At 37.3% G+C, this 13,592-nt stretch overlaps 1 protein-coding gene across 8 annotated transcripts in view; it reads right to left on the minus strand.

Annotated features, from left to right (window-relative positions):
• Positions 1 to 13,592, minus strand: part of NTNG1 (netrin G1) — a 352,669-nt gene that overhangs the window by 40,160 nt on the left and 298,917 nt on the right. For 2 of the 8 annotated variants that reach the window (XM_015146203.3, XM_015146237.3), the window contains 2 exons: positions 13,087 to 13,254; positions 7,227 to 7,361 (listed from right to left, as the gene is read on the minus strand). The exons of the other annotated variants lie outside the window; for them this stretch is intronic. In XM_015146203.3, coding sequence (XP_015001689.1) covers positions 7,227 to 7,361; positions 13,087 to 13,254 — 303 coding nt within the window. The remainder of the gene's footprint in view (positions 1 to 7,226; positions 7,362 to 13,086; positions 13,255 to 13,592) is intronic. 8 annotated transcript variants of the gene reach the window in all.

Consider the following 13,592-nt stretch of genomic DNA (forward strand, 5'->3'; position numbering starts at 1 on the left):
TGTCTAGCAACTACAGATGCTCTGCAGCATCACAGACAAATCCTTGTTTAAGCGGCATGCTGCCTGTCAATGAATTCAAAGTGTGAGGTCAACTGGTGAAATGTGAACTGGACATTTTAATGTAACACGACAAATAGGAAGAGACAGCAACTAGAAGCAATTGAAAAATTACAAGTTAGGCGCAAGGTATTTGTCTAGGGAGGTATAATCTTCATCTCACAGATGCAATTGGAAGCATCATCTTAATACCTTCAGGATCACAAGTTGTCAGGACTGTAGTAGTTAATCCCCTCCAAAAACAAAAAAAGAAAAAAAAAAAGAGGAAAAAAGAAAACCTCCTGGACTATAGTAATAGAAGAGTTTGATAGGAACCAATTAATCCCTAGAATAAAAGGAATTATTTAAGTCTCTAGTTTCTGATTTTTGGAAACCAGAAGTGAGGACTGAGAATATGGCTAGTGGGAAGTATGAGAGTCTGAGATCGGTGGGTTAAGAAAGATGAGTGTGTAGGGGACAGCTGAGTGATCAAACTGTGGTTCTTACTAGCAACTGAGGTGGGCACCTTTACGATGCCTCCCCTCTGCTGCATGAGTGTGGTCTGACGTTAAAGCTGGAAAGTTGAAGAGGCCCTAAGGAGTTTTCACTCAGCTTCTCATTTAAGCCAAATTCTCCAGAAAGCATCGCTGATAGGAGCCTATTCAACTTCTATTGGAACTTCTCCAGAGTCTGGGGAAGTTGTCATTACTCAATGCACCTACTACATTCTCAGACACCTAGAAAGTCTAACTGTTGGAAAATGCTAAATTGAAACCCATCTCCATTAGTCATGGTCCCTGTTCTATCTTCCTGAACCACATCTACTTGTTAGCCCTCCAAACGCTGGCTGACATCTGTAACATATGTTATCAAGCTGCTTCAACGCTGTTTCATATGAAAAAACTTTCATCAAAGAAGGGACTCTCTTACATCACTGTCTGCAATGCTAGAAAGCTGTTTCCAAGGACTGGCCCCTTGATGTGGGCTGCTCAGTTCATGTTTTAGTGGGACTATAACCTCCTTTGATCTTTGTTCAGCCTGAAATTGTTTGCTCCTTTGCCACTTATATAATATACTGTTGTCTAAAATTGAGCTTTAATGTAAGCTAACATCTTTACATTTTTGTCATTTGAACTATGTGGACACAGCCCTATGCCAGCTGCATTTTTGCAAATTATTTAGCCTAAATTTGCAACACAGTGTAGGGACTCAAATAATGTTCATCAAAACGTCAGAAGAAAGAGCCTTTGATAGTCAAGTTGGTTAATGTAGAAATTTCTCATTTTTTTCTAGGTAGTCTATTGGGAATTTATGCTTTCATTTTTAATAAAAGTGATTATTTGTATGTGTATGTGCTTATGTGCACACCCATTTTTAAAGAGGTCTAACATCCTACCTTTTTCCCCCAGGAATATTTTGAATTTTTCTTAATGTTTAAAACAATATCTCTTAGATTTTTTTTTTTTTTTTTCTTGAGACGGAGTCTCGCTCTGTCGCCCAGGCTGGGGTGCAGTGGCCGGATCTCAGCTCACTGCAAGCTCCGCCTCCTGGGTTTACTCCATTCTCCTGCCTCAGCCTCCCGAGTAGCTGGGACTACAGGCGCCCGCCACCTAGCCCAGCTAGATTTTTGTATTTTTAGTAGAGACGGGGTTTCACCGTGTTAGCCAGGATGGTCTTGATCTCCTGACCTTGTGATTCGCTCGTCTCAGCCTCCCAAAGTGCTGGGATTACAGGCTTGAGCCACCGCGCCCGGCCATCTCTTAGATTTTTAATAGTGTTTGCTCCCTTATGTGACAATGCCTTCTCCATGTTACCAACAAGTGGTAGTTCCCCAGAGTGCTTCTTCCACTCTTAAAGAAATTCTCATTAATGCAAGTCAACAGTTTTACCAGAACAAATCTTTTAGCAGAACTCCTGATATTTGAATTCCCCCATTTTGGAAGATAGAATACTTAAATTTTCTAATTTTCCTCTGAACAATGTATCCTCTAAATAGTCTAGTGGTCTACAATATGCTCTCACAATACTTTTGTTATACAGTCCTTGGTCTTGACTGAAACATATTTCACTATCTCTACCTTGTAATGCACAATGCACATCTATACCTGCTTAACATACATTACTCCTCTTAAATCCTTTTATGTATTTCTTTTGAATATGTTTTACCATTGCATATCTTTATCCCCAGCATGAGTTGCATTCCGTCTTCATAACACCTGCATATTTATCTCTGGCATGAAATGTTGACATTCTTGATTATTATTATGATAAGCACAATACAATGTGTTCTGAAAGATGTCTACATCCTAATCCCCAGAACCTCTTACCTCACTTGGCAAAAGAGACTTTATAGATGTGATTACATTAAAGATCTTGAAAAGGAGAGATTATCCGAGATTACACGTGTGGACCCAATCTACTCACATGGTTCCTTAAAAATGGAAAGCCTTTCCCACTTGTGGTGAGAGAAGGATGTGATCTGTCTTCACCTTGCTATGGTACTTTGGTTTTTATTTCCTATAGCTCTGGTATCTTCCAAAATCATAACATTAACTGATATCAACAAATCTTTTGACTTTCACTTAAATAAGCAGACTATGAATTCTTCTGAAAGTACCATTAGTATTCACTCAAGTTAACAATTGGTGGCTTTAATAAACCCTGCAGGATATTCCCATGTGTCTTACATACATCTTCCAGGAAGACAACATATCTTCTCACCAGTCACATTAGTTCTACAAGTGGCTATTTCCACTCTCCCAAACTGAAAAGTCACAAATCTCCTTTACGTCCAGTTTCTTTGGTGCTGATAACAACTATTTAGTTACTTCCCAATACATGTTAACCCATCATATTTTATATAAAGCATGGAATGCTGCTTCCTATGTAGAAGGTTCAATTTTATTCTCTGGAACCTAGCTATTGCCTCTTCTCTGATTTCAAAAGGGTCATTTAAAACTTTTTTTCTTTCTTTCCAATGTTTCATTTTTCTATTGGGCAACCTCAACACTAATTTTGATTCTGCCAGGCCTCCTTAAAATCTTATTATTTCTGTTTTCTTTTCTAGGTTATTCGTTCTGTGCTGTCTAAAGACCATTCATTCTAGTGGTTTATAAGTGTTTCACCTTTTAATTCAGAGCGACTTGCCTACATTTACACAGTACATAATTGGTGGCCTTTCAAGCAGAAAGTTTGCTGGTGAGCCTGGAGTTTTTAAAATGTTCCTAGCTCAAACCCCATAATTGCTTTGGGGTCAGCTTTGCTTCACTCTCTTGAATCAGTCTTGTCTCTAACCAGGAGGCTTTTTAGAAGCCCCCAGGTCAACAGTTTGATTCTTCAATAGTGGCCGAATTTGCTGCAAGTTCTGCAATAACATTGCATGAAAGCTTTTGAACATGAATTCTTGCCTAGTTCTGTGGCATATCCACATGTGCTTGGAAGTAGTAATAATAATTGAGTGCTTACTATGTACTATGAGGTTCACATTCATTATTGTATTTGAACCTTCACAATTACTATATGTGTTAGGTCATATTATTACCCCATTTTAGATGAAACACCAGGCTTAGACGGTCGAAGTAATTTCCTCTTAGTCTTGCAGGTCATAAGAAGTGGAGATGGAATTCAGACCCTGGTCTGTATGAATCCAGAGTCTACTCAAGCATAGTCACTTTTTCTATTCACAGAATATAGGCAACAGTGTCAGTTGCTGAATCCCTTTTTTAAATCTTCTGTTCCCAAACCCAAGTCCTTTTGGATCACAATTCCACATGGCTCCTTTTGATAATCCTCTGGGAGGACTGGAACCTTGGGCCTGGATCCCTTGGACTCTTCTTGATATCTCCTACTGCCTCCCTGGCAGTGCCTACCTAAATGTCTGCTTACTTTCAGCTCATCACTGCAATACCACTGTCAGCCCTACTCTCCCACTGGTTTTCTGCTTGGCGTTGATTTCGTGTTGCCAGGTTAATAGCTCTTCTACTAATACTGTGGCCAAATCCAAGGATGGGTTCAACTCAGGGCAAGTGGAAGTCGGGGTGAGCAGTGGGAGAGAGGAAAGGGAGACAGGGATGCACTCGAGGGGCATTTTTGAGTGCATTCATGTGTGTGAGGACAGGAACCAAATGAAAACAAAAAGTACATATCAACCTTCCAGCACCAACTAATCAGAATGTACATCAACTATAATCCTGGAGCAGGTGCTAGTGGCATGCTACTGTGACACGCGTTACCCCGTTATTGCTGATCTTTGGTGACAGCCCAAGAGATCCCAGGGGAAGGCACTTCAGAATCTTGGTGAAGTAGCCATTTACTAACTGACAGAAGAATTTCTATATTTTAACATAGAATACCAGCCCTATGTGGGCGGGTCTAAGAGAAGGAAGAAAGATTTCAGAGTGAGAAAAATCTCCTATGTTCTCAAAGGTGCATTTGGATGATGTTAAATTTATATATCAAATCTAATTTCAACCCATTCCATTCCTTTCTTTACTTAGTAGCTAGAATAATCTTTTTAAAAACAAATCTGTTCCTTTCATTTCTCTGCTTAAAACCATATGATGGAACCCATATCTTCTTCATATGAGGATTCCCATTTTCTTCCCCGACAACATAAAATGACTTAGTTTGGGATTCATGAAACCACATAATCTAGTCTCTGGATGCTGTTTAACATCTCCCCTTACTCCCAACATATGTGTATGCTCACACACACACGCACACACACACACGTTCTGGAACACAGTGTGTTATCTCAATCACCTTTACCCAAGCAAGATTCCTATCCTGGAAAGCTCCACTGATCCTTTAGTGCTTAACTACGTGTCACTTCTCATGGAAGCCTTACTCCCCATGTTGGACTTCACCAATAAATAACATGTACATTCCTCTTATTGAGCTCTGATTACCTTCTATCATAATTGTTAGGCCTCTCACTTGGAGGTGAATTCCATGTCCACATGTCCTCCCTCTTTTCATCCTTCTGTGCCCTACCATTAGCCCAGTGCCTGAGTCATGGTAGGTACTCAACACATACTCAAAAGAATAAATGCATTTTCTCTCATCATCTCAGTGATCTATGTAACAAATATGTGAGGTTCTGGAACTGAGGCACAGAGGGTTTTATGATTTGTGTGTGGTAGAGTAAGGCTTAAATTCAGTCTTTTGATTCCAGAAGGGAAACGTTGGTGACAATATCATATCTTTTACATTACTCCGATAATTAATACAGAAAAATTGGGTTAGGTCCATTTTGAGATGCATTTTCCCAAAGCAGGATTTATTTATTTTCCTCTCCCAAGTCTTATGCTGAGTACACTCCAGCAACCCATTCTTTAGGTCCTGCTTCCTCAGGAGCTTTATTTGAGATCTCTTTGAGAAGTGTGTCTTAATTACAAAGTCTCCTTATTCTTTATGCCTTGAGTCTTGGTGCTGGTTTTGATTTTTCCTTTGCCTATTGCCCTTCTCCTCTCCTGACTATTGGCCTGCTCTAGGCCTTGAGGTCTAGCTGTGCCATGATTGATAGCTTCCCTCTGAGCCCTGACACTTGACAGGGTTGCTGGGATCCACCAACTCTCCCAGGCACTAAGGACTAGCACTTTCTGGAAAACAACAGCACGCAAAACTTTTAAACCATGGCTTTATCTAGGCCTTATGTGCAGGTGTGCAGCCTGACTTCTGACTATTTGACTATCTTTCAGTGTTCCTCTCCAGCAAGGATGGAGACCTTAGTCCCCAGTTCCTGGATCCCATTCTAACCTTGGCCTGCTCAATGCCAAAATTTCACCTTATTGCCAGAACTCATTGCTGCCCATGGCATTTCATTTTAGATTTACGTTACTTAGAAGTATGGCTGCCAGATAACTATGTATTCCATAAGTAGCAGAGAGAACATTCTATAATATTCTATAGAAAATGGAGCTACATAGTTATTATAGAATTCATCATACAGAATTTATTTTATAGAGTATAAAAGTTGCTATTACTACTGCATTATATAAATAATATATAGTTTTCTATAGAAATTGGCTTTAGATGATTCCTGCATGCTGACATTTGTTTCAAGTGAAAAGTAAGCAAAAATAACTGGGGCTGTGCTGTCCAATATGGTAGACACATGTGGCTATTAAGCCTTACAGTATGGCCAGCCCTCACTGACATTTTCTGCAAGTATAAAATGCACATCTGACTTCAAAGACAATAAAAAACATGCAAAATATAGCCTTAATAATTTTGATAGTAGTTATATGTTGAAAAATAGTATCATATAATTTGAGCTAAATATAATAGTTATTAAAATTAATTTCTCTTATTTCTTTTTACTTTTTTAATGTGGAAAACAAAAGCATCTCAAATTACATATGTGGCTAGCTTGATTTTCTATTGAATCACACTGTTACACAGGATATGTCTTGTGGTTCTTTAATATTAGCAAACTACCTATGTATAGATGACATGGAAAGTTAGTTCAGAATTCAAAAGCAGAAAAGGTTATAAACGACAGAAGGAACCTTCTGCCTTGATTTTAAAATTCATGTTCCTTGTACACACTGACATGCCACCTGCCTTGACAAGCTTTGAAGACCTGGTAATCTCAAGAGAAATGGGGCTGAACCAAATGACATTTGTCCACAGCTCCCCGTATAGTGCCTAACCTCAGAGGTTTAAAATCAATATTGTTTTTTGTCATTTATTTTACCCCATGTTTAAACATTCCTTAGATTTATTACCTTTAGGTTTTCAGTTAAGATTCAGTGATGGGTATGATAGCAAGGGTAGTAATAAGTTATGTAGATATCATTTAATTTATGAACTCTGGAGCTCCAGGGTAACTTTCACTTCAAGAAATATATTAACCACATGCACATCACCCTTCATTCTGCGGTGAGGATTTCCAAGCTGGGTCCCTATTGTGCCACTTAATTTATGGTCTGGCCAGGTATATGGATCTCCATACAATATTTCAATATAAGTTGCTCCAGCTAACTGAGGGGATGAAGATGGGCTTCAAAAAAAGCCAGCTGGACAGCTGATGGATTGCTCTCCCATACATTGGCCGCAGCATTAAGTAGCTTTTAAAACTTGTCAGCGGTTTGGATCTTTTTCTGCTCTGAGAAGCTGCACACACCGGCCTAGCCAAGCAGAATCAGCCATGCTGCAGCAGGCAGAGGGCAGCTCCCAGAGTTACTTACGTTGACAGCCGTAGTGCCAGGAATTTCCCGGCAGACACTCATCACACTTAGGCCCTGTCGTTCCAGTCTTACACTCACAAAATCCTGAGCCATTACAACGATCATGGATTGAGCCCAAAGGGTTACAATAACACTCTGTAGAAACAAGACAACACACAGGCTGGAGACAAGTCTGCATGGCTGATAGGTTATCAACACAGGAGCGTCATGTACTTAAATGCATCACTTACTTAAAGAAAGATGTCCATTAATGAAATGCTTTGGCAAATATGGCTATTTCACGATCATTTGTTTATTTGCTTAGCCTTCCATGATATCATTTTTATGATATGATATGAGAGGAAATCAACTGAAAACTTCCAAGGAAATAAGACATGCTTTTCACTGGTAACAGATCGTAATGGAGATTCCATTTGTTAGGATATTTTTAGATGGTTTAATAAATACCATGAGAAGTTTGTATATCAAGGATAAATCAATATGCCATCAGTGTAAAATGTGTTTTAAATTATTCAAATGGGCTTAGCCATTGCACTCAGTACTTGAGAACTGCTGAACATTTTAAAAGTACAATATGAATGCATTTTGCTCATTCAAAGGTAGTTTTACTTTATGATTTGGGACAGCACCTTAACTTATTCACGTATATACTATTTTGTGATGAGCCTTTAGATGTTGTATTTGCTAGGCATATCAGTGCAGCTTTTATGCAGCCCAGATTAACAATCATGAAAGAAAAATAAACTTTGTAATAACAAATCAATTTCAACATAGTTATAATTTAAGATGTATATTTTTCATTATAATGTCTGCTGGCAGGACAATATAGCTTTGCAAAATAAAAGGTGAATAGAGTGTTTTTTGATTCCTCACGCATTCTTATATAGGATATTTTTACTTCTGAAGTTCTATCTTGCTTAAAGCTTGAACCAGAAATGGATATCCTTTAGGCTTCTATTAGCTGGAAAGATAGTGCAGGTAGCTTGCAGCTTTTGGGTACTGTGAGCTAAAGTTCCTTTCCTCATTACTCTTCCAATAATTTTGGGGAAGTTATTGTGCCTCTCAGTTTCCATTATTTAAAAATGGGTACATTAAGCAGTTCCCTCACTACAAACCAAACAAAACTATACCATCCAACTAACTGAGAGAAGTCTTGAAAATTTAGTTTAATATAATCAAGTTTAGCATATTAGATTTGCTATGGGGATTCAGGGTTTAGCCTTATGGATGGATCCAGGGGTTTGACTCTAAGTTTGTGTCATGGACACTAATTATATATTCTTCAAATAAATGTGGAGTATCTTAGAATTATGATTTATTTTATGCTAATTAAGTCAGGTTTCGAGTTCAGTATTCTTATAAAACAAACATTTATATGATGAATAGTTATATACGTAGGGAAAAATAAAACTTAATAAACTCTAAAATGCTCTCTCCTTGCCTGGCTTAGTTTGTACTTAACAACTAGAGTTTTGTTTTAAATTAACATTTTCTATTTTAATATGCATGTGTATATGGAAGCTGATTAAAAATATTTTAAACTACTAATTTTGTGAAAGCTTTTAATGTTTGTCTGTACACAGGTACATCATAAATTTGTACCAATATCGAAACTGTAATTTTTTTCACCGTTTAAAGTGTGTAAGTTGACAATGAGTCACCAACATTTTGTAAGCCAGTAAGCAGAGTTACATCTGGCCAACGTTAATTCACATACTCCTCCAATAAGCCCATGACCATTCATTAATATAAGGTTTTAGAGGCAAAACATGTAAACAAAATTAAACAAAACAGTAGAACATTTAAACCATAATATATTCCCAGTCATTGTCATAGGAAAATGTGGGTAAGTACAATGTTTTGCAGTCATGAAAATAAAGGACAAGAAGGGGTGTGACCTTCTCTTCACCTTACATAACAAATAATTCAGTTTTTAACAAGTATCATTTATGGAATGATGGTCAATGGTGGATGCTGGAATAACGCAAAGAGCTTTGGAGGATCATATTTTATTCTATGAAATTAGGAAGAACATCAGGACTGTTAGATTACAAAGTAACATCAAATACCTGGGGGGGGCGGGGCTTGATTTAAAAGTTATACTAGAATTGATTTATAGGTATTAAAAGTGTCTTATATTCAACTTATTCTATTAAAGGTACCTCTGATTACCGGATCATGGGTTTCAAAGGGGAATTAAAAATAATACATCATAATTTTAAGAAATGCTTAGCAGCAGCAGCTGAACTCTGTTTCATTGTGATGCAAAGTTTGTTAGCAGGAATATTAACAGTGATTACTCAAGGTCACAAACCATATATCCTCTAGCTTCCTGCTTAATGCTCAAGTTTACATGAAACAGAAGCATGCAAGGATGTCATGTTCATGTAATTGCTGCGTCATCACAGGGTAATTATATGTATCTTTGGAGACATGTCTGTGTTTGGAATTTGTACAAGAAATGGGCAAATTCACCAGTAATTATGAAGCAGCAATCACGGTGGCAACATGGAATAGCCTGTTGCATTTTATATTTACCATAATATAAAATGATGCAAGTATTTTACAACATCTATTTCATCACACAGAGCCTACATTTTGTCAAAGATATGAATTGTTCCTTCACAGTAAGGGTGGTGAATTTTATTGTCCGTTGTTAAAGAATTGGCAAAGGGTTCTCTTTTTTTATTTTTAATGTAGGTAAGACTTAGATGAAGTTCAAACTTTCCAGGATTAGTGCCTTATTCTGTGAAAGTGAATGGGGTAAATATCCCTTCATTTTCATTAGTGCTTGCTATACAAAATGGTATTAAAATTAACTCTCAATTACTTCTGATGTATCCTTTCAAATTTAATACTCAGTCCTGCCTCAAGCCCTTTAGGAATCTTAACTGTGGAAATAGTCTCATAGGGCAAACCTTAGCAATGGAGCCACAGGCTTCCAACGGCCCTGAGAGGGCAAACTCCAGCATTGTGCACAGGCAGCCCCAGTATCACTGCCCTCAGAGCCTCAGGCAGCGTGAGTGAAATCTACAGCTTTTTAAGCAAATTGTTATTAATTCATTGTCTGTATATAAGCACTACAGATAAAAGATAGACCTTAGTACCTATCAGCTAGCCAGATTTTTCAATTCATTCTTTAAACACAATTTTCTCCTTTAGAAAAGGGCAATAATTTAGGAAATTAGGGTGGGTGAGGGAATAATGTAGCTAAGATTACCTTATTTTATTTTATTTTATTTTATTTCTTGAGATGGAGTCTCACTCTGTAGCCCAGGCTGGAGTGCAGTGGCGCTATTCTCAGCTCTCCACCCTCGAATTCAAGTGATTCTCCTGCCTCAGCCTTCTGAGTAGCTTGGATTGCAGGCACAGGCCACCACACTCAGCTAATTTTTTATTTCTTTCAGTAGAGATGTGGTTTCACCATGTTTGCCAGGTTGGTCTCAAACTCCTGAACTTAAGTGATCCACCTGCCCGGGCCTTCTAAAGTGCTGGAATTACAGGCAGGAGCCATTGCGTCTGGCCTAATGTAGCTAACTTTAATAGTACCTAAGAATGCACCCCTTTGTGTTCACCAAGTACTTCGTTTGGTTTCAAGTATAAAATCCTAAATAGAAACAGGTTTAACTCAATAAAATGGAATTTTCCAAAAGTGTATAATTTTAATTAATAAGCTTTCTAGAAATGGAGAATAAAACTATTCTTGATTTTTAAAAGTAAAAATAAATACAAAATTGATACTGTTTTTCATATTTCTTCTTCTTAGTTTATGTGATTTAAAAGGCAGACGCTGAATGGATTGTTTTCTAGTCTGTAGATAATCAAATAAGGATTCACAACTGAACTATATACCTCTTAAAACAGGATAGAGAGAAGCAGATTTGGAGTTCACAGTGTACCTCAGAACTGGAAAAAAGGCCAAACTTCCTAATAATAAAATACTCTAAATAAAATATACTGTGATATTAAGTTACCTGATAAGAGAAATTTTATGGAATAAAATCTTTTCTTTTAAGGCCTTTATTAGATTGATTTAAAATAATATTAAATATTATAAAACATTTTAATCTTATGTATTTTGTAAAAATGGTTAGGTTTTTTATCCTGTGTTCCTATTTATTTTAGCTTTTTTGTTGTTTACCTATTTATAGCATGACATTTATATATTTTTACAAATGACATTCAGTAAAATGTACTCTGCATTCAAAATTTAGACATCTACATGTCTTTTGATTTTTATTAATATCCTCAAGTCTTTGTAACCCAAGTGTTATGAAGACAATTGAACTTCTGTTCATAAACTCAGAGTGGAATTGCTGCTGTTATTCAAGACGCATACCATAAGTAAAAGTTTGACAAGCTTAGCTTTGCTAATTGTGTCAGTGGTTGAGAGAAAGTGTTTAAGCTTTGAAGTCAGAAACCCTTTGCTGTAAGATTTGGGTCAATCTGCCTTACTCTTCTCCATGACAAGATAGGGGAAATAATTAGTGTAATACTTACCCCACTGTTTTGTTAATGAGGATTAAGTAAAAACAAAACAAGACATCTGCAAGCAGGTTCACAGTTGACTAAGCGTTTCCTGTGCATCCCATTTGATCCTCACCCGACTAGAAGGCTCAAATGACTTACCTATGGCACACAACTATGAGATAGCAAACTGAAATTTGAGCCTAGCTTTCTGGCCTCTAAGTCCAGTACTTTATCTCCTAATTGACAAAAAATAAATAAGGAGATGCTTTGAAATATAGAAAGTACTGTAGACACCAACAGTATTATATATATTTGGCCCAATTTGATTAAAAACAACTCTACAGCTATTTTTTGTGACACTCGGATCTTGACGATCCAATCAGAGGACAATGGTCACAGAAATACGAATTGGATTTCTTTTCTTGATAAAAAGATTGCTTGTCATTTTTCAGCTTGTGTATCCTATTGAACATACCTCAATGTGAAAAAGTCTACCTTTAAAATTGGGTGCCTATATAGCTACCTACTGGTGTGATAATGGCTACACATATATTTTTCAGCATTTCAAATATATGCACTGCTTAAGCGTGAATTATGAAGTGAAATTCCATTTATTGTTTCTTATTTTTCCATTGGCATCCCCACATTCTTAAAGACAGGTTTCACTACGTAAAAGGTAGATTTTCTGGGTGGGAAAGGCGCCTGGTCCTCCCTAGATGCCATGAGCAGTAGTCACTGGTGGGGAGGAAAGGTAAAGTGCTCAGGCACCTCTGCGGACGCAGTTTTCCAGGGCTAAGATAATTAATTGCCTAGAATACTTTTGAGAAACTACTCCTCCTTTTTGGGAGCTGTAGGAAAATTCAATAAATGGAATTTCATTGCTATGGATGAAGAAGTCAGACAAACTTTTACATTTCCAGTTGCTAGTTATTTTCAATTTCAAATAGCAACATTTTCAATCTATCAATACTCACTGATCGCCAATTATATACCCCACTTTTTCATATCTATAATTAAATCCTGTATAATGAGTTTCTATTTTGAAAGTTGAATGTATAATTTAAGGCTATAAGATCAGTTCAGAATCATCAGGTTTTAAAATTTCATACAAAAACAAAAAACAGGAAGAAAGAAAGAAAATTCTTAATTTCTTTAACATGATTTCTGAGATCATCATATTTAAAGCAACAACATAAGGATTCAAAGTATATCCCCCAACTATGATTTCAACCAATACAAGTAAATTTTAAGTCCACCACAAGGATATTGACTCCATTGAGAAGGTTCATTCTGGTTCAACCACGGTGCGTATCACCAGCCTCTCCACCCTAAATATCTCCCCGTAGCTCAAAAGGCACAGAACAATAGCTGAAATTGTAATGGAACTGACCTATGCACACATTCTCATCGTCCAGTTGTGCAGAAGCATTTCTGAAGTAGCCCAGCCTGCATAACTCACAGTGCTGCCCTCTAGTGTTGTGTTTACAGCTCACGCAAATGACTGTATTTAGCAGATCGATATAACTGCATCGATTGGAGTGGCCGAAGCATTCACAATCTTGCAAGGAAGAACAGAAATGTATACAAAGTGTATACAGTAGCAGAATAATAGCATACTACATGCTTGGGTAAAATGAGGGATGGAGAAAAGATGGTGGAATGGCATTACATATATGTGATTCAACACGACACATGGTGGCAACAGGTGGTTGTGACTGGCATGGAAATAGCATCTGTTTCAAGCGGGATAGAAAGGTCGGACATTCAGAACAAGACTGAAGATTGTTAATTCTTGGCAGACAAGATGAACAGAAGCATTTGCAGGTGTACGCCTTTTAAAATTTGGGAAGCCTCAGTTTCCAGTGATGCAAAAGTCTATTTTTTCTTTTTATTTTT

Source organism: Macaca mulatta, chromosome 1 (assembly GCF_049350105.2).
Source record: "Macaca mulatta isolate MMU2019108-1 chromosome 1, T2T-MMU8v2.0, whole genome shotgun sequence".
Classification (NCBI taxonomy): Eukaryota; Metazoa; Chordata; class Mammalia; order Primates; family Cercopithecidae; genus Macaca; species Macaca mulatta.